Source organism: Stenella coeruleoalba (assembly GCF_951394435.1).
Source record: "Stenella coeruleoalba genome assembly, chromosome: 11".
Classification (NCBI taxonomy): domain Eukaryota; kingdom Metazoa; phylum Chordata; class Mammalia; order Artiodactyla; family Delphinidae; genus Stenella; species Stenella coeruleoalba.
In genome coordinates this window covers 20,683,508-20,705,739 of record NC_137157.1, presented here as the reverse complement: position 1 = coordinate 20,705,739, position 22,232 = coordinate 20,683,508, and the positions used below count along the sequence as shown (strand labels likewise).

General features: G+C 41.8%; 1 protein-coding gene across 1 annotated transcript in view; it reads left to right on the top strand.

The window, feature by feature from the left end:
• Positions 1-22,232, top strand: part of ANO4 (anoctamin 4) — a 482,060-nt gene that overhangs the window by 287,995 nt on the left and 171,833 nt on the right. Inside the window, exon 11 of the mRNA XM_079935996.1 lies at positions 2,347-2,505. Coding sequence (XP_079792122.1) covers positions 2,347-2,505 — 159 coding nt within the window. The remainder of the gene's footprint in view (positions 1-2,346; positions 2,506-22,232) is intronic.

Below are 22,232 nucleotides of genomic sequence, written 5' to 3'. Positions count from 1 at the left end.
GTGGGTTCCTGAGGGAAAAAAAGGACCAGGTCTTGTAATCCTGTGATGTCCTCTAGGAGTCTAGCACATCTCAGGGATCTGAAATCCACTTACTCTCAAAACAAACTTTCAGTGGGTCATACACTTACCTTATACCTAAAGGCATTTTGTTTTTATAGAGAAGATTCTTAAAACCACCTATCATTTTAAAATGATCTACGTTCTGGGTGTCGCTAACTAGTAAAAAGTTAGCTTTACAAGGATGTTGAAATCTTGTAAAATTGAAATGAAATCAATTTCTGTTGAAATCTCCCAGCATGTAGAACAGTGACACAGAGTGGACCAGACCTCAGTAGGCGTTGGGTTGTCTGAAGCCTCTCTGAGTTTCCATTTGCCTCTGTAATCTGGGAACTCATTGCAATTGTAAATAGACCCATCTGTTCATGTGTCATTTTGGGGGGAAAAATAAGTATTTTGTTAAAGGCATTCACTGTTGCTCAGCTGTGTCTCAGTGGAGTTTAATATCTCCTTTGTATATGCACTAGGTTTAGGTGATAGGAGCACAGATCGGAGTCAACTAATTTATTGTGTATTCTTAACATTCTTTAAGAATACACAACTAATTTATTGTGTATTCTTTATTATTCCAGAGGCTGTTAACTAGTGAAAGGATAACACCTTTGACCAGGGAAAATTGTTTACTTCTACCAAGCTTCCCAGTCCTCTCTATTATGCTACTTATCTATGTGTGGGGTTTTTTTTGTTTGTTTGTTTTTGTTTTTTGCAAGAAAAAACTCATTCTATCATCATCTTTTCACAAAGAAACTTTGGATGCCATAATGTGGCATAAAGGAAGGACCTTGAAAGGCACCTCAAAAAGCAGCTAGTGTAATCCCCTTAATTTATAGATGATGAAACAGTCTCAGGTAGGTTAGGGCTTTGCTAACCCTCCGTTTGAAGCCTTGGCTGGTTTTGCAGATAGATGCTAATGTGTTCAATCTACAGGATAGTTCCCTTCCCTGGCAGATGATTGTTAAGAAAGTGTTTATTTGGGTAGACTTCTGAGTACTTCTTAAGGCAGAAGCCAAAAATCGTCAGTGAGGATTGGTCATCAATTATAAATACCTACACCAGCTATGAGACGTGTTATTTCCGTCACTCCTGACTGAGATTTTCGTTTTGGATGAGGTTGCATGCATGTCACTTGTGCGTGAGTATGGATTCTAGCAGTGGCCTTGGAGGTCTGGCATGTGTTCCTTCTTCATACTACTATTTGGAAACTGACGTGTACTGTGTCCTCCAGTTTTTTGTGTGTTTATGCATACGGTTGACCCTTGAATGATGTAGGTTTGAACTGTGCGGGTCCGCCTATACGTGGAAGTTTTTCCATAGTAGACACTACATGACTACGTGGTATGTGGTTGGTTGAATCCGTGATGCTGAGGAACTGTGGATATGGAGGCCCCACTATGACTATAAGTTACAAGTGGATTTAACCCCGTTGTTGTTCACAACTGTATACACAAATATCACAAGAAAAATACTTTTCTTACTGTGGGAAAAGTTTTTGAGAAATCCTGAACTAAAGTATTAGTAAAACCATCAAACCACTTGTGGTCCCATCCTTCTCTCCTCCCGGATGGACTGTCTTCCTGAATTTTTGTGTTTTTTATTCTCTTGCTCTAAAAATGGTTTTACCATGCATACATAAGTAGCCTTACAACTTATTTTACATTGATTTTATTTTGTGCTTTATAAAAAATGGTATCATGCAGTATAAAGTCTTTTGTGACTTGCTTTTTTCTGTCAATATTGTTCTTAAGATTTTTGCTTATTATTAGATGCATCAGTACTTTGTTTTCACTGCTGTATAATATTCCACTGTATCACTGTTCTACAGTCTATTTATCTATTTGCCTCTTCATTGATTTGCACTGATTCCTATGTTTAAATTTTTTTCTCTTATGAATAATGCTGCTGTGAACATTCATATACATGTTTCCTAGCTGCTTTACCAGGAATTTCTGTAGGGATATATGTTATGTAAATGTTCCATTTTACAAGATGATGCTAGTGTGTTTTCCAGAGTAAATATATCAATTTTCACTCTCACCTGTAGAATGTGAGAATTCTCAGTTGCTCCACATCCTTGCCAACATTTGGTATTGTTAGGTGACTTAAGTTTTGCCCATTTGACTGCTTTTTCCAATTTTTATTTTGTTTCCTCTTGTTTACATTTTTCATTAATAAAAGTGTAATTTTGATAAAACACAAGGAAATGCATTTAGTTTTAATCGTTCTTTAATATTACTCACCCAAGGCTCAATTTTGAGTGTCTTAAACTGGTCCCTTTCTCTTTGTGTGCAGACAGTACCAGAAAAAAACAAATCAAATGGACTTTACTTCAGAGATGGAAAGTGTAGAATTGACTACATTCTTGTGTACAGAAAATCCAACCCCCAGATGGAAAAGAGAGAAATATTTGAAAGAAATATTAGAGCAGAAGGATTACAAATGGAGAAAGAGGTAAATAGTTTGCTTGGATGAGAAAATTATAAATATACATCTATTCATATTGGGAGACAATTAAAAAATAAGCAGTCATTATGTTAACTGAATGTTTCATTTGCTGAGGGTTTGCCAATCTGCAGTGTGTGGAGAATGTTCTAGCAATTAGATTTTCGCAGCACAGTTTGCCTTTGAGAGCATTTTAATGCCAAAAGATTCTGTAAAAATCAAAATATTCAAGTTAAATGGATTGTTTCAAAGTGTTATAATTTACCTGATTTCCTACATCTACTGCTTCTCGATGTTAATGGCGGGCTCTATTTGCATGGATTAAAGAGAACTTCGGATAAAATGCAATCACCCCACCACAGAGGCTCTGTTTACATTTCAGGAAACATGATGGGTTTGGGTATCCTCACACACAAGCAGAAGACACTGGCTGATTGGGCCAAAAACAGCTGGGACTTACAGAGTGATTCTGTTTTTAAAAGACATTCAGGTTGTTTTTATCAAGTTCCCAAACTCAAGGATTACCTTATCAGTGTTTACTCTTCCCCTTTTCTCCTCTGCAGGGGAAGTTTGAGGATGGTACAAGAGGCCCAGCCTCTGATAATAATCCACAATGGGATTATTGTGTACCCAGAAACGCTGTGCGCGTTTCTAGAACTTGGCCTTGTTGGCTGGATTATGTAACTCTTCTCAGATTTTCCCTGAACACTGTGCACAGCTTCTGGAGCTTTTCATAGTCCAGAAGAACATGTTGCCAATTAAAAGGGTTTGCTTCTGATTCTGCTTTTCAAGGCTAAAGGATAGATCTTTGAAGTCAGACATCCATGTTTTTCTTTATACGGTGAAGGTTGCATGCTAATCTTGGTACACTTTAGATAAATAGGATGTTTCCAGGTCTGTTAGACTAGCCTCCACTCTGGAGCATTTATAAAACAGAAGTGATATTTTTCTGGAAGTCTCCAAAAAGAGAATTAGAAAAACAGTGAGATGAGTATAGCCTTAAGGGAACAGGTTCTCATTCTCAGGAAAGTGGAAGCAGATAGCTCAAAAGACTGCTTCAGCTGGAGTTTCCCCCAGAGCAACAAATGGAGTTAAATATGTTGTTTTTTCCACTTTTGTGGGGTTCCAGAAAATCTTTCCTATACCCGCTGAACATGCCTTTGATAAATCTTGTTCTTTAAGTTTCTCTTGAGACAGTGGTGTATTCTTATCTTAACATTGATAGTGCAGTAATATTTTATCCCTAAAAATCTTTTCTTCATCTTTTATTCTAAGTTTCAGAATTTTTATGTAAAGAAATAAAAGATCTGTATTGCGACATGATCTGAAATAACGAAAGTCCTTCGTGTGATTCATTCTGACTCTGTCCGAGTTTTGATTCCCATCAAAACTAGGTAACTTGCTTCAGTTAATGAAAGATTTATATTTGGAGCTTCGTAACTATTCTCTCCACTCCTGGGGCTTCTTTTGTGTAGGTCTTTTCAATGTCATTTTGTGGCTTACGAGTTAAAACTCAAAAAGCCTAATACTTTTCCAAAAAAAATACCTTACTAAAGAAATGACACATCTCCTGTATGTCTCCTAAAAATTATCTGTACTACAGTATTCAGCTGCCAGGATTAGAGCAGGTAGCTGAGGACGGTTATTCTGTCTTTTAGTGTGCAGTCCAGGGTTGACCATAGTGTGTTAGATGTCCAGCTCATATGATTTTAGTGGTATACAAGATAATTTTGTTTGGTTCTAATTGAAAACAAATTTTAATACCTAGGTATTTATTTTAATGTTTACTGGAAAAAATAGCAGTTGGGAAAAGGGCAATATCACCATATGGCAAAACTTCATAAAAACTTATCTAAGCATCTCTTTCTCTCCCTTCCCCCCAAAAGTTCTTCTCTCGGTGACAGCTTCCCTACAGTCCTCTATCCACTACCAACAGCTTGGTTTTCTGGAAACTTCTTCCTAAGCAGCTTTTCCCTGTGGCCCAAACTCTGCATAAGCAGCACAGTTTGACTCTAACTCTGTCTCTGAGCTCTGCTTTGCGTCCTCACAGCCACAGCCAGTTCAGCAAGAAGCGGGGGATCTCTGCACATCCTTCCTTGCTTAGAGGCAGCAGGAAATTATAGCTAAATTAATTTTCCCTGTCACAACTAATTAAAATAAAATGTCCCTTGTATGAACAGTAAATCTGTATCTCCATTGTATAATTAGATTTAAAACCCATCGGAAGCACTTTTATTTAAATCTAGTGTTTTCATAAATAGTTTCAGTAGAAAGACAGCAATTTTAATAGCTATTTCAGCTTCCAGAAGTTACTTCCACCTTTTATACATAAAACAAAGCACATAGTTCAAGGTGGAAAAGAAGAAAGAAAACCCAGGGGTCTTCCTGTGAATCCACATGTACCTGATGTATGATCAGTATCGTCTTCATTACCTGTGTGTCATGATGTCCAACAGTTACAGAAAATGTGTCACAGACTTAGAAGCTTTTGTTTCCAAATCAGTAAAGACAGGCTCTGTAGTTGAACAGTTTAATAGAAAGAGAATCTTTATCTCTTTTCACATTGAAAGTCAAGAAGCACAGCCAGGAAAATCTTTAATTCATGATAAAAGTGAGGATGTAGTCAAATTTCATCTTTCGTGGAAACTATGCCCCCCACCTGATTAGTCAGCAGGTAAGTGCTTGTTTTAGCGCCCTGGGTCTTTAATATTCTGTAACTCATCTTTCATATAAGCCCAGAGAAAGCAATTCACAGCAAAGTTCCCAAAGAAAGTATCAAATCCAAGTGATTTTCTTCTTAAGTGTCTGTCTGTTTAAAGAGATTCCCTTCTTTAAAGGTAAATTCATATTTATAAATTCACATTTTGATGAATTTGTAAATAAAAAATAATTTTTTTTCATTTTTAATTTTATGTCCATCATTGACTCTTTGGTACCTATTTTTAAATCATTATCAATAAGAGGTTTATATCTTCCTTCATATGAAGGGTCAGGTCATAGATGACTTTGGGATTATTTGGGGTGTATGAGTACCAGTTAGATTAATGGAGCACCCTTCCTCTTGAGAATCACACAGAGCACGGGTGGAAACTCATATCATCAGTTGTTTACCAAATAACTGTATTTATATAAATCGTACCATCTTGATGGTAGTTAACTTCATTCAACACATATTTATTACACACTTACTCTCTGCCAGGCACTGCCTTAAGCACTAAGAACTCAGCAGTGAATAAAAAAGACAAAAAATTCCTGCTGGGCTTCCCTGGTGGCGCAGCGGTTGAGAGTCCGCCTGCCGATGAAGGGGACACCGGGTTCGTGCCCCGGTCCGGGAAGATCCCACATGCCGCGGAGCGGCTGGGCCCGTGAGCCATGGCCACTGAGCCTGCACGTCCGGAGCCTGTGCTCTGCAATGGGAGAGGTCGCAACAGTGAGAGGCCCACGTACCACAAAAAAAAAAAAAAAAAAATTCCTGCCCTGTGGGAAATTAAGAACAAACTAAATGAGGAAATCTGTGTTGAAGAACAATAAATGCTAAGGAGAAAAAAGTAAAGCAGGAAGTGTCGAGAAGGGCTTGCAATTTTATGAAAGTTGGTAAAGGCGGGCCTCTTTCCCAGGGAACAAGAACAGCATGTGCAAAGGCCCTGAGTCAGGAGCATGCCTGGTGTGTTTATGGAACAGTAAAGAGGCCAGTATGACAGGAGTTGACTGAGCAGAGTAGAGAATAGTGAGAAATTATATCAGAGAGGCAACAGAAGCCAGATGACATCAGGTCTTATTGGTCACTGGGCAACTTTAGTTTTTCTCTGCATGACATGGGAAATCACCGGACAGTTTTGAGCCAAGGCATGATAAGATCTGGTTTCTGTTTTATTAGGGTCATTGGGGTTTCCTGGTGATAGTAGACTGTGGGAAGTGGGGAGGTGGTGAGGGCAGAATCAGAGAGGTCAGTGAGGAGATTCGTCACAAGAATCCAAGAGAGAGGTGATGGTGGCTTGGCCAAGCGCACAGCAGAAGAGATGCTGAGAAGAGTAGGAAGTAGAGCCGACGGGAACTGAAGACAGATTGAATGAGTGATGTGAAGGAGTCACAGGCCATTCATCTGTCATACACTGTTCATTTAAAGAGTTGGAAGAGGGACTTCCCTGGTGGTCCAGTGGTTACAAACCCGCCCTTCCAGTGCAGGGGGCGTGACTTGGATCCCCGATCGGGGAACTAAGATCCCACATGCTGCATGACATGGCCAAAACCAGAAAAATAAAGTTGGAAGAACTGCCATTTACAGGGCAGCAGAGGGAAGTGGGTTCCCTTGTAGACGTGTTGAGTTTGAGGTGTCCCGGTGGTGGAGATGTTGAATAGGAGGGAAGAGTCTGGAAGACAGGCAGAGATCTGGGCTGGAAAACCTAGAGGGTGTGGTGCCTGGAGGGAAGTGTTTCAGGAGGGAAGGAGCAGTTGTGTCAGATGCTGCTGCTGGACGGGGTGAGTAAGATGAAGACTGAAAGTTAGTCACTGAATTTAGCGATGTGGAGGGCTCTGGGGAGCTGGGCAAGAGAAGTTTCCACGGAGAGGTGGAAGTGAAATCATGGCTAAATGTGTTCAAGAATTGGGGGAGAAAATATGGAGACAGCAGATAGAAATAGCTTTTTCACGGAGTTTCACTGTAAAGGAAAAGAGAAATGGAGTGATAACTGGTGTAAGACTTTGGGTCAAGAAAGCGTTCTTTTTATTTAAGATGGGAGAAATAACTGCATGATTTCATGCTAATAGAAATAATTTGAGAGGCAAACTTGATGTTGGGGAAAAGTGAGGGAAGAATTTTTGGAGCAGCGTCCTCAAAGCAATAAAAAAGAACGGCCACGAGTTCCTCCCATGCAGGGACCCACCTGCCTGCATCTATGTCCACAAATGCAGCCGTGCCCCTGCTGCTGAGGGTGTTCTGACTGTGCTCCTAGCTTAAGCCAACCCTTTGCTTTGGACATAACACCCCATCCTCTCAGTCCTACTCAAGGACATTGCCCCCTCCAAAGAGAAAATATAGTAAGCTTTAAAAACAGAAATTCACAAAACAGTGCAATGTGTCAAAATAGCCTGTTTGTGTTTTCACTTGTTTCTCAGAAGGATTGGAATATCTCACTGTAGTAAACACATGCATAGCACTCAGGGTTGGGAATCTTGGACATTTTTCTTTGAGATGATGACAAGAAATAGTATTATTAAATTCTCACTCTTGCCTTCGTGAATCACTTACTATTATCATCTCCATTTTATAGGTGAGACAATTGAGGCAAAGCAGTAACTTGCCCCAGGTGGCAAAGCCAGTAAGAGATAAAGCCCAGATTCTAACTTGAGCCTACTTACTCTTTACCCTTATATCATGTTGATTCCTGGTATTTAAAAATGAATCTCAGTAAAGAAGATGTGGCACATACATATACAATGGAATATTGCTCAGCCATAAAAAGAAATGAAACTGAGTTATTTGTAATGAGGTGGATGGACCTAGAGTCTGTCATACAGAGTGAAGTAAGAAAGAGAAAAACAAATACCGTATGCTAACACATATATATGGAATCTAAAAAAAATGGTTCTGATGAACCTAAGGGAGGACAGGAATAAAGACACAGATGTAGAGAATGGACTTGAGCACATGGGGAGGGAGAAGGGTAAGCTGGGCTGAAGTGAGAGAGTGGCATGACATATATACACTACCAAACGTAAAATAGATAGCTAGTGGGAAGCAGCCGCCTAGCACAGGGAGATCAGCTCAGTGCTTTGTGTCCACCTAGAGGGGTGGGTAAGGGAGGGTGGGAGGGAGACGCAGAGGGAGGAGATATGGGGATATACATATGCATATAGCTAACTCATTTGGTCATACAGCAGAAACTAACACAGCATTGTAAAGCAATTGTACTCCAATAAAGATGTTAAAAAAGAAAAAGAATCTCAGGGTTGAAGAAGTTAGGACACAAGTGGAGTTATGAAAGGGAACCAGGAAAATCGGGGTGCTGAATGAAATTGGGTGCTATCTTGACTGTATTTCCTTGCACTTTGGCTGCCAGTAGCCATGGATTTGAATCTTGATACAACTACTTATTAGCTGGGTGGTCTTGAGCAGTTTTTCAAACTTCTCTGGATCTCAGCTTCCACATTTTTAATAATGAGGATAATATTATTTACCATGAACTGTGTGAGGATTAAGTGAGCCTGTGCAGGTGAATACACAGTACAGTGTAAATCTTTTTTATTTTACCTGTTTTACCTTCTATTCATGGCAAACAATTTATGACTGTGATATAAAAGTTCTTTGTAAAGTATTTTTAAAAGTGAGTCAAGGGCTTCCCTGGTGGTGCAGTGGTTGAGAGTCTGCCTGCCGATGCAGGGGACACGGGTTCGTGCCCCGGTCCGGGAAGATCCCACATGCCATGGAGCAGCTGGGTCTGTGAGCCATGGCCGCTGAGCCTGCGCATCCGGAGCCTGTGCTCCACAATGGGGGAGGCCACAACAGTGAGAGGCCCGCGTACCGCAAAAAAAAAAAGTGAGTCAAATTCAGGAAATACAGGAAAGTGGCACAAGCATGATTGCAGTCTGTTACCTGGCTAGTTGTTGTGGTGGACAGACCCTAAAGTCTGTGATGCCTGCCTCCTGGTTTTCATGCCTTTGTGCAATTTCCTCCCCTTGAGGGCACGTGAGACCTGTGACTTGCTTTTACCCAACAGAATATGGCGAATGTAGTGGGATGTTACTTCTGTGGTTATTTATATTATGGTATATAAAACCCTGTCTCAGCTGACTGGAGTTAGAGAGACTCTCCTTTACTGACTTTGAAGAAGTAAGCTCCCATATTGTGAAACAGTCCATGAAGGGAGCCCCTATGCAAAGAAAGGCGGGGGTGGCCTCTAGGAGCTGAGAGTTGCTCCCAGCTGACAGCTGGCCAGAGAACAGGGACCTCAGTCCTACAACCACAAGGTGAGCTCTGCCAACAAATGGCGGATCTTGAAAATAGATCTTGCCTCAGTCGAGTCTCTCCTGAGACTGCAGCCCTGGCCAAGACCTGTATTGCAGCCTGGTGAGACCCTGAAGCAGAGGACCCAGCTAAGCTGTGTCTGGATTCCTGACCTACAGAAACTGTAAACTCGTTAATATGTGTTGTTTTAAGCCTCTAAATTTGTGGTAATTTGTTACACAGCAACAGTTAACTAACACAGTGGTTAAGAGTCTGGGTTAGACATTCCGAGTTCTCATTTGTTTTCATTATTAAAAGCTATGTGCTCCTAGGAAAGTTAGCTCATCTGCAAAATGAGGCTAATGATGAGATCTGTTTCATGAGTTATTATGATAATTAAATGAAATCATTCATATCAAGTGCTTATCTTTGTACCTGTCATATTGTAAGCAATTAATACATCTATTACCATCATTATAGTTATCATAACAGCTAAACACAGTGTATTAACATTTTTACTTTTAAAATAGTTTTTCGGGCTTCCCTGGTGGCACAGTGGTTGAGAGTCCACCTGCCGATGCAGAGGACACAGGTTCGTGCCCCAGTCTGGGAAGATCCCACATGCTGCGGAGTGGCTGGGTCCATGAGCCATGGCCGCTGAGCCTGCACGTCCGGAGCCTGTGCTCCACAACGGGAGAGGCCACAACAGTGAGAGGCCTGCGTACTGCAAAAAAAAAAAAAAATTTTTCAAGGCAAAGTTTTTGGAAAATTTTTCATACAGTTTATAGATTCCTTAAAATGTAACCATTAGGATAGCAACATCAACTGACTATATATTGCTAATAATGTATATGCATGAATGAGATTAATGATTACTTTCAGTGCTCTTGGAAAAACTTAGAATACCTTAGGTAACATGTTTAACATTGTCAACCCTCAGACATTTATCTGCCCAGAGGATTTGGTTTTAGATTCATCAGGGAATAAAATTATAGAGCAACCCAGAACTGAAAAACTATACTTGATCGCCCATCCTAGTCTGCCTTTACACCTATTCAAGGGAAGACTATACAAAGATTCCCCATGGAAGGTGCTAATCTCACCTAGATTGTTCTCTACCTTCACAGGCTTCCTGCCCATCCTACCCTTCCTATTTTCATCCCTGTTCATGTTCTGCAACCACTGTTACTATAGATGTTCTCTCTGGATCCAGAGCTCTGAGAATGAAGGGGAAAGAACCAGAGTCTCCTCCTTTCTTTTATAGTTCAAACTATGATGATTGTCTAAAATAAATCTGTCTGGACAAACTGAACTATGCAAATTCCTGTCCTCTACTATTTTCTGGACCCTCAAAAGAGACTTAGACCTTACTCCACTTAATAATCTCCATTTTCTGATATGTCATATATATGTATTACCAAGGGTCTCAAGTTGGAGTTGAAGGGAAAGGAAAATTAAGGACAGTCCTAAGCAAAGAGTGAAGAAGGCAGATTTTCTTTTGAAAATCAAAGCCCTGGAAATTCCTTGAGTATTTGTCTTAATCTAACTGGGCCGCTATAACAAAATACCATAGGCTGGGTGGGTTGTAGATAACAAAAACTTATTTCTCAGTTCTAAAGGCTGGAAGTTCCAGATCAAGGTGCTGATGAGGACCCTGTTCCTGGTTCATAGACAGCATCTTCTTGCTGTGTCTTCACATGGTGAAAGGAGGTAGAGAGCTCTCTGAGGTCTCTTTTTTAAAGGAGCTAATCCCATTTTTGATGACTCCATGACCTAATGACCTCTCAAAGGCCCCACCTCCTACTACCATCACATGGGGGGTTAGAATTTCAACATATGAATTTTAAGGGGATACAATGCAGATCAGAGCAGTACCTTTCAGGAGTTCATTGTTGATCTGTACTGGCAGTGAACTTTTTAAAAAGTGGTGTCTGAGGTTGAATTTCTTTCCTAAACAGAAACAGAGCCTGAGGCAAGGATTCTTGCTAAAGTTGTTGATGGGTGGAGTGCTCTCAGGAGAAAGGGGAGTGAGGGAAGTAGAAGAGGTCAGAGGAGAAAAGCTACACTGAGAGTATAGTCTCTGCTCCAAGCAGGAAGCTCTGGAGCAGAGGGAGCACCACAGAGGTGGTTCACCTTTAAAGCAGAGGTCCCCCTGCCTATCCATCATTGGCTGAGGCTGGGGGAGGTGATGGGAGGTGAGTGTTGCTTCTGCTTGGCAGAGGGTAGTTCTTCAACACCCACAGCTGCTCGGCTTCTGGGCTGTCAACCATCAGAATTCATTGCCACTGACACTGATATCTCTACTGATAGTAGAGAGGCTGCCAAATCTGTGCTTTTAGATGGCCCACTTTGAGATTGCAGCAGTCAGGGAATTCATGGTGGTCTTGATGGAAGTGAAAAAAAGAGCAGGTGCACAGGGGCATTTCTTCTGCTTTAATTTGTTCAGATTTTCCTCTAAGTTTAGGATACTCCATCCTAAAAGCAAGGATTCCACGTGGCTGGTATAATCACTTTGAGTCAGAGACGGTGTCTTACGGGTTTTTTACAGTAAGACCGAGCCCAGTGCTTAGCTTGTGGGATTTTGAGTTTGTTGCGAGAGATTGTAAATAGCTGATTTCCATGGCTGTGTCTGGGTAACATCAACCAATTTAGCTCTAGGATTTCTCAACCTCAGCACTGTTGACGTTTGGGGCTGGGTAATTCTTTGTTGTAGGAGGCTGTTCAGTGTACTGTAGGATGTTTAGCAGCGTCCCTAGCCTCTATCCACTAGATCCCAGCAGTATTCCTCCTCCCACCTCACTAAGTTACGACAACCAAAAATGTCTCCAAGTATGGTCCTGTGTCCGCAGGAGCAGGTGTATAAGATTGTCCCTAGCTGAGAACTACTGAGTTAGACTCTTAGTGCCACAAACTGCATAGAGTTGTATCTATGAGATATCTAGAGGAATTCAAGGCAGCTATTCCGTCTTTCTTCCACCTGGACCAGCTAACTTAAGCACTCTTAATATCAGACTCTTGAATCGTGAAGATGCCTATGTCTTTGAGGAGAGAATAGGGTAAATTAAGATTGGCCTTTCAAACCAGACAACAGGGATTCAGATCCACTGGTACTTTCTCACTTACTGAGTAAATATCCAGGCAAGGCTCTTAACCACGCTGTGCCTTAGCTTCTTCATTTATTAAACAGTAGATAATCCTAACTAATGGGGCTACCATGTAGATAAAATGAGCTAATACATTATAACACGCTTAGAAGAGAGTCCAGCACGTATTAGGTGGTTGTTGGTATTGATAAAGAAGGGAGTGGCTCCAGCCCCTGGTCACCCTGTGTTCTGATCTCAGGCACTCAACCCCATGCCCTCTTGGACTGAGGGTCCCTGGCTTGTGTCTAGGGAAACCTGAGGGGATCTGGTGTGTGACAAGACATACCAATAGTAAGTCCCACCTCATCACCAGGATTTGGTCCTTCTGGTGTCACCTACCATTGCCCTAGATCAGTCCATCAGAATTAGAGCCTCATTCTCACTGGTCCCTCTTCCTAAGGTAGTTTCATCAAATGGTGGGAGCGAGGGGGCTCTCTCCTTCTCTCTCTCTGTCTCATTCTCTCTTTCTCTGTCTTTGTTTCTCTCTCCCTCTTTCTGTCTCTGTCTTCCTCTCCCCACCACTCCTCCTTTTTCTCACTCTAATTTTTGAGACCAGTTTAAAGAGCTGAGGGCCTACTTATTTTTACCTCAACTGCTTTTGCTTGTTTAGGAAGACAGAGTTTAATCAAAATATTTCTGTTGCCAGGTCAAGATGACCAGTACAAGTTATCCTGAACTGATTTACTCAAAGGATCATTCTAAACCAATACATATTTCATGTGACTCATGCATATTCCTTTGCTCAAGACAAAACAACGTTAAGGAAAAAATATACCCATTATATAAGGCACAGCTGAAGAACTCATGTCACATTATGAACTATTGTTACCAATCCCACGAGAAGAAAATTAATCTAAGAGATCTTCTCACTGGTCTAAAATGAACTTGTCTGATATAAAGCACATTTTGCATTGTCATTTGTTACTTACCAAATGTGGGCATTGTAGAGTTGCAGCTGTGAAAGGAACTGAAAGTCTTTTCTTGACTGTTATTTTTGTTCCTGTTGTTCTTACTATGTGTTATGTTAAATTGCTGAAAACTACACAAAGTATATACTAGGGATATGACATTAATTATTAATTCATGAGATGGAGTGATTTCAGAGTTTTGAAGCAGTCTAGAGAGCTGTAAATCCATGGTCTTCTGCTTGTAATCCTTACAAGTGGATAACTTGAAAAAGGTGAACTGCAAGCTGAAGTTTATGAACCAAGCCTGATGTACTTCAACTGCAAAAGTGATGATGCAGCACTGTCCCTGGAGGCAAAGACCAAGGCTTAACTCGCTTCCTGTTGTGTCTTAGGCATATTTTAAGAGCAGTCAATGGCATCCGATGATTCCATTTCCAGATGGAGTCATTCTTCATTCATTCATCAAATATCTAATGAGCATCGTGTCTACTGTGAAGGAAGAGAAGCATTAAATGTGTCAGGTGCGATGAGTACTGTGGAGAAAATATGCAGGAATCCTGGGAGGGAGTCACTGTTTTGTTCAGGAGTTCAAGGCAAGTCTCCAGGATAATGAGCAAACTAAGAGAGAAGTTGGCATGTGCATTCCTAAACCCAGCTCTCAAAGCGCCTCAGAGTTTTCCCACTGTTGGGACGCCTTGCGTTTTCCCATGTGTGGACTGGGATGAGGGTTGGAAGAATAAGTGGAACCACTAAGTAGGGTGAGGGTGTGTCCTATAGAAGGAGGGGAACTGGCTGGATTTGGCTGGGGTCGGGGTGGGGAATATGACAGGGTTTGCATCTCCACAGCCTCTCCCAGGGCACAGAGCAGGGACAAATCAAGTGCCTGAGAAGTGTTGGGGCCTTTGCGGAGACCTGACCTGATTGCAAACCCCTCCCTAACTTCTCCTTTGCTATTCATTAGTTTAGCTTCCACCCCTTTTGGTGCTACGTCTTTCATGGCCTTCCACACTTTTGTCTACACGTACGTCAAGTTTCGTCTTTGAAGGTCTTCCCTCGTGCTTGTAACTGCTTGGCCCCTCTTCAGTTAGAGTTCTGCAGAAAACAAGCCACTCTGTGTCTTCCAAGAACGAAGGCTTTGATACAGAGGCTTACACCATCGATGAAAAGGGCAGGGAAGTCACCTCCAGCTGCCTCCTGAAGCATCATAGCGGTGGTCCCACGTGCTGGCCTGGAAGCCCCTAGGGGTCCCAAGAATGTTGGACTGTGACACACATGATTCTCAGAAGACTTACCTGAAGCTGTCTCTAACTTACACAACTGTGTCTAGCTGCCTACCTGGAGGAAAAAACAGCCTCTTCCACTTTCCAGATTTTACTTACCCCTCGTTGTTAACTCTAACCCAGAGCCCCCCAGGGAAGGGGATTCTGGGAAATGCAGTCCCAGCTTCTCCTCAGCAATTCAGAAGAGACTTAAGAAAGAGGGGGGACAGAGATGCCAAGATGACAGCAAACAGCATGGCACAGCCACTAGACCTCCTCCTACCAGGATTGACTGGACACCTGACCCTTCATCTAAGGCTATGTCAGCCCCTTCTCTGTCATACCCAAAGGGTTACAGTTGTAAGTCATGAATAAGTTGTAAGTCATGAATACTAATACTGTCCCTCAGGGTGATGGCTTTTTCTGGTGTTTCATGTGGCCATAGCTGGATACCTTGACCACAGACACAGTACCTCCCTCACACCCAAACCTTTGTTCTGATGCTACCACTAGACAATTCTTTGTTCACAGCAGAGCTGAATTCATTGAGACCAAATCTTTGGGAGTCAGACAGCAGCAGTCACAAGCCCACATAAGGAGACATCTGTGGGTCTGTGCTGCAGGAGGAAGGGAGAGGACAAAGGAAAGACAAGCTGAAAACTCCTCTCACAATTGAGAAAAGAGGAAGGTTCCCTCCACCACTTGCGGCTCCTATGGTGTTAGAGTGTCAGTCACCATGCGTACAGATGTCTATCACATTCCAGGCTCTGTGCCAGGCAGAATAAAAAATGAAAGAGTGCTCCCGTTATCAATTGTTGCCTAACAGACAACTCCAGAACTTGTGGCTTAAAACAACAGTCGTTTATTTTATTCTCAAGTCTGCAGTTGGGCAGGGCTCTGCAGGACCAGCTCTTCTCTGTTCAATGGGCATCAGCAGGGGCCGTGCTCCCAGGGAGGCTGGCAGACCCCCTTTCAAAGTGACTCTCAGCTGAGAGCTCAGCCAGGCCTGGGGGCTGTAGGCTTGGTTTCTTTCCCTGTGGATCTCTGCACAGGCTTCTCTGAGGCTCCCCTGCCTCAGGCATCCTCATGACGTGGTACCTATGTTCCAAGAGAATGAGACAGATGTGCATTTTTTTAAACTGAAGTATAGTTGATTTGCAATATTGTGTTAGTTTCAGGTATACAGCAAAGTGATTCAGTTATATATTTTTCAGGTTCTTTTCCATTATAGGTTATTACAAGACATTGAATATATAATAGTTCCCTGTTCTGTACAATAGGTCCTTGTTGCTTATCTATTTTACGTATAGTAGTTTGTATCTGTTAATCCCACACTCCTATTTAATCCCTTCCCCTCCTCCCTTTCCCCTTTGGTAGCCATATGTTTGTTTTTATGACTATGAGTCTGTTTCTGTTTTATGTATAGAGTCATTTGTATTATTTTTTAGATTCCACATATAAGTGATATCATATAATATCTCTTTCTCTACCTGACTTAACTTCACTTAGTGTGATATCCTCTATATCCATTGATGTTGCTGCACATGGTAATATTTCATTCCTTTTTATGGCTGAGTAATATTCCATTGTATATATATACCACTTCTTCTTAAACCCATCAATAGATGTGCATTTTTATGACCTAGATCCAGAAGTGTTTATTCTGCTCTCCATTCGCAGAGGTGGGAACAAAGGGAGGGGACATAGATCCCACCTCTCGATGGAGAGAGGCAAAGTTCTGGAAGACATGTGGGGTGAAAGCTATTGTCAGGGCCGTCTTTGGAAAATACAGCCACGTTATACTCAGTGCGTTTGAGGAGCTCGTTGACTAGAGGTGAAGACAGGCGTGAAACAGATGATTAGGATACAGCCTGAAAAGTTCCTATGAAAGCATGAAGGGAACTTCAGATTCTTCCCAGAGGTTTTAGGAAAATTAGAGGAAGTGACCTAGATCTTGAAAGATGAATTGACAGAGCAGCAAAATACAAGGGCATGGTGTTCAGACAGGAAGCAGTATGAGCAGAGGCACAGTAACTTGTGATGGAGACATCGCAGCTCCTCTGGCAGCTCTGCTTCCCCAGTAGGAGTGGGAATCCCGTGAGGACCACACAGGTTTCCCCACAGAGCCTTGCATAATGCCTGGCTCAGCACTTCACCTCGACTTTCAAGCTGTTTATGCTCATTCAGCAGTTTCCCATGAATGTCATTTACGTCAGATATAATTGTCCTCCTAGGCCTTGATGACTGGACTGATACTGGCCAGATAAGCATTTTTTAGTCACTTTTCTCCAAAATCATCTAAACTAACATCATTTAGCTTCTTTGCGACCAAATCCATGACACTGTACTTCTGTTTAAGTAAAGTGTCATCTGGTTCCTGGATCTCTTTCAGGCCAACTGTTTTACTAAGCCAACCATACCGCTATCACCTGAAAACTCAACCAAGATCATGATGGTCTTCCGAGAAGATGGTATTTATTGCTCACTAGAGTTCTTTGTTTTTCATCTCCGTTCTCCATTCTGACTTTTTCTACATAGGTTGAAATTAAAAAGAGCTTTATAGAAGGCTGGGAGCAGAGCAGGCAGAAGAATGAAACTGTACTGCGCACAATTTTCCTTGACCTTAGCAGTCCAGTAGGCAGGAAAGAAAACGACACGTGGTGAGACCTGGTGTCCGTTAGTGTTTCAGAAATGCGTTCTGTCTCCTCTCAGGGCCTCTCCTCTTCTGCAGCCTGTCGGTTCCTTGGTTTAGCCAGTATACTATTTTGGATTGCACAGCAGTAAATCACTTTGGCATTCACCTGAGGCTGCCTTGATTCAGTCTTTCAGACTCTAATAAGTGCCTGTGGGTCTTCTAAAATCTAGTCCTAAATTCGGTGACTCGTGGATTACACTGTACACATTATGTCTGACGTGTCCACTCTTGCTTCTGATTGCCAGAGGGCTCTCCCACCCTGCAGTTCTCTATACAAACTCCAGTCAAATGAAAAACCCCTAGTCTTGATTCTTGTTGTCACACAGTCCTTTATTTGGTTGGCAAAACAAAGATAGCAATTAGCAGGTAAGTACTGAAGTTTAGTTGGTAGTTGTTCTTTTCTTCTTTTTCTGTTTATACTTAGCAAAGCTATACCTTAATCTCTCTTTGAAGTGAAGTCTCTTTAGGGAAAGACAGTTCTAAGTAAACCCTAAAATACTTGCAACTGAAACCTGCTTTCGAACGGGTTTAAATATTTTAAAATGTCACTGGAGAGTACATTGACTATGATGATTCATTGTCCCAACCACTCTTTTGACCATCATTTCATTCCCCTCATTACTTCTCTTTGATTCCATGGTCCATCATCATGACCACTCATTTTCAAGCACCTCAATTCTCTTATCCCTTTGTTTCTTTGACTTATTTGCCTGGCAAAGCCGTGACCTTGATTAAACCCCACCTTCTTTGTGCCTCCACCTGAGCATGTTGAAGGTTGCTAGAAAAACATGCTGACTGGTTCACTTTATGGCCACCATCTCAGATGAGGACCAGAGTAACAAAGAATGCCAGGTAGCCTAGTAGGTTTGCTTCCCCCATCACCATAATGAGGAATTATCTTCATTTCTCCTTCCCACCCTTCCTTTCTTGGCCTCCTCCTTTCATTCATTCATTTTTAAAAGTTTATTCATTCAGTAAGTAGACAGTGCCTGGCACAGTTCCAGGCATTCAGAATACATCAGGGAACCAACCAAAGAGCCCCTTTCCTTGAGGTGTTCACCTTCTAATGAGTGAGACAGTGAACAATAAACTTAAGTAAATAGCATAGTATGTTAGAAGGTGATACGGCAAAGGAAAGAGTAGAACAAAGTGTGAGAGTGCTGGGGGGTGAAGGGATATGCATTCTAAATACGCTGTGATGTAGGGGGCTCACTGAACATGACATCCGACCAAAGACTGAATAGGTGAGGGAGTTGGCTAGCTGTGATTCCCCACCATCTTCTTGCCCCTCCACCGTCTCACCTCCTTTATCTGTATCTCCACCACCCACACACAGGCTCTGCTGATAACCTTGTCTATACTTTGATAGAGGATAGAATCAATCGGACAGGGTCTTCTGAGGCCATCCCCACGCTCACTCTCTGCCTTCCCACCACGACTACGCTTGAAGTGTCTGCCACTGTTCCCAGAGGCCCCCTGTTGTGTGCTGAATTCCCTCCCATTTCACCTTCTCAAGGACTTGGCTCCTATGATTGTCTCTTCTCTCTCCTGCATCATCAATTTTTGCTCTCTTTCAATTATTATAAATATGCTCCTGTAACTCATATCTTAAGAAAAATCCCTTGAGCCCCACATTCTCCTCCAATGACCACCTTGTTTCTCTTCTCCACTTCACAAAAGTCTTCTTCAAAGATTTGTCCAGTGTCATTGCCTCCATATCCTCACCTACCATTCTCTCTCTTTTTTTTTTTGCGGTACGCGGGCCTCTAGCTGTTGTGGCCTCTCCTGTTGTGGAGCACAGGCTCCAGACGGGCAGGCTCAGTGGCCATGGCTCACGGTTCCAGCCGCTCCGTGGCATGTGAGATCTTCCCGGACCGGGGCACGAACCCGTGTCCCTGCATTGGCAGGTGGACTCTCAACCACTGTGCCACCAGGGAAGCCCTCTCTTTTTTTAATTGAAGTATAGTTGATCTACGACACTGTGTTAGCTTTAGGTGTACAACAAAGTGATTCAGTTATACATTGTTTCGGATTATATTCCATTACAGGTTATTACAAGGTATTGAATATAATTCCCTGTGCTGTATAGTTTGTCCTCATTGCTTATCTATTTTAGGTATAGTAGTTTGTATCTGTTAATCCCATACTACTAATTTGTCCCTCCTTCCCTCCCTTTCCCCTTTGATAACCATAAGTTTGTTTTCTACATCTGTGAGTCTGTTTCTGTTTTGTAAATAAGTTCATTTGTATCATTTTTTTGGAGTCTCCATATAAGTGATATCATATGATATTTGTCTTTGACTTATTTAGTATGATCATTTCTAGGCTCATCCATGTTGCTGCAAATGGCATTATTTCCTTCTTTTTTATGGCTGAGTAATATTCCATTATAAATATATACACCACATCATCTTACAGCAGTCATCTGTGGATGGCTCTTTTGAAACTACTTGATCTGGGCTTTCTCCCTCTATAGACACTGTTTTTATTAAGGTCAGCTTTAACCAAATCCAGTGCTCGTGCCACCTCTGTTATCTTACTGGCTTTGTCAACAGCATTTGTCCACACGGTGGATTGTTCCTTCCCTGAAAAACATTCTTTTCTTGACTTGGGAGACATATCATGCTCTCCTGGATTTCTCCCTTCTTCGTTTGCTCACCCTCCTCTTCCATTTGACCTCCAAATGTTAGTACATCCTAAGACCTGTTCTGGGTGCCTCTCCTTCTATATCTCTGTCTCCTTGTGATCCCATGAAGTTCCATGCAGAGCTTTTATATAACTCCTATATTGCAGTCAGGGCTTGAGCCAACAGGATTTACTACTTGATCTCAGGATAGCAGGGGAGGGGGAAGAGTTACCAGTTACTTGCGGTTACCAGGGACCCAGCATAACAGTAGCTTCATCCAGAAACCTTCCTCTGTGGAAGGGAATGGCAGATCACACACCAGTCTTCAAGGCTTCTAATCACAGCTCAATGGCCAGAGCTCCAGATGAACACTGGGCCCGGAAGCTCCCATGTCCATGTGCCCAGAGATACACTAATGGCTCCCACACAAGGTTTCTTGCATTATATAATTTTATATGTAATTCATATCTATATATACTTTATATATAGATATCTGGCCATATCTATATCTATCTATCTATCTTAGCCCTATAAAGTAGGCAAAGGAGTTATATCAGCATTACACCAATGAGGAACTGATATGGGTGGAGGTATAATCTATCAGCTACATTTTTGTTATTAAAGATCATGTGAGCCCCATTTCTTGACAGCTTTTTCACAACCTTTAGGTAAAAAGCCATTTGTAAGCTACCACTACATGTGCTGTTACTGCATCCTCTAATTTTGATCAGCATTCCACCAAGAGATAAACAGAATAGGCCTAGGAGGGATGTCATAACCTTTCCAAGTACGTTAGAAAGTATTTCCAAAGTTAAATTGCTGCTTCACTGGCAGCAGACAACCTGCTTACTTGTCCTTTCTGGCTCACGCTTGTTTGATGGCTGTTAATCTCTGCAGTTTATTAAGGGCATAATGACACATGGGTTATTGACTGGGTCACAACTGTGAATACTTATCAGCTGGTCAATCATTTGTGATAATATAAAGTATAACTGTGATGATATAGTTGTCCCCAAGTTCAACTTATCTAATATACCACCTTGAAGGATGAGAGAAATGTTATGATGAGGACTTTTGATGGAGTTGGGCATATCAGAACTGACATGGCTTTCTTCTGAGGAGAGATTTAGTACTGCATGGAGGGAACATCCACAAAGGGAGCATTTTCTCTCCTGTGCTCCCATAGGACATGAGACCAACTTCTATTCATATTCATCACATGTCTTAGCCTTCTCTGTATCCCAACATAGTACCCAGGATGTAGTTAAGTTTATCTTTAGGTGTTTGTTGAATGACTTTATGAGTGGTTATGTTGTGAGGTAGATAAGACATTTGTTTTACATAATAGATGCACTGTGATACTAAGTAGGTGTTGGAGGAAGGATATTCGGTATCAGTGTGTATTCATTAGCACTACTCATCAGGTATAATCCCTCTTCCTGGTGGCCTCACAGACAAGTCCATATGACGACTTCTGTCCCGTGAGCTAGGCGCAGAAGTGGTGTGTGTCCTTATGAAACCCTCTGAGCTCTGCCTTCCCTCTGGCACAGTGACCCATCAGCATGAATCACTGAGTCACTGCAGTAAGCCGACCTGCAGTGGACATGTAGCATAAACAGGAAGTAGACCTTTATCATAGCACCAGGCAATAGAAATAATGTAATTTAAATTTTTTGGTAACAATATATGAAAAGTAAAAAGCAGATGGAATTAATTTTAATGTTTTATTTCATCTAGTAGATCTAAATTATCATTTAAACATGTAATCAGAGAAGTTGATGAGATACTTTACGTTCTTTTTTTTCAGACCTCTAAGTCTTCAAAATCTAGTGCATATTTTCCCCAGATCTCAATTTGGACTAGCTATATTTTAAGTACTTAGTAGCTACCGTATGGACAGTACAGCGCTACCATTTCAAGTCACTGATATTTAGAGTTATTTGTTGCTGCAGCATAACTTAGCTTATCCTGACTGATAACACCAAACTTGGATTTTCTTCAGCTATCCCGATGCAGTGAGTTTCCTAGGTTTGATGTAGGAATCACCAGGGTTGATGCAGAGTAACCGAGAGCGTGTTGCATCAGTGTTCACTTAATTGAAACACAGGGAACCTCTGAAGAAACATGGAAATTTGTGCTTAGCTCTTCGGCTTTGGACCTCT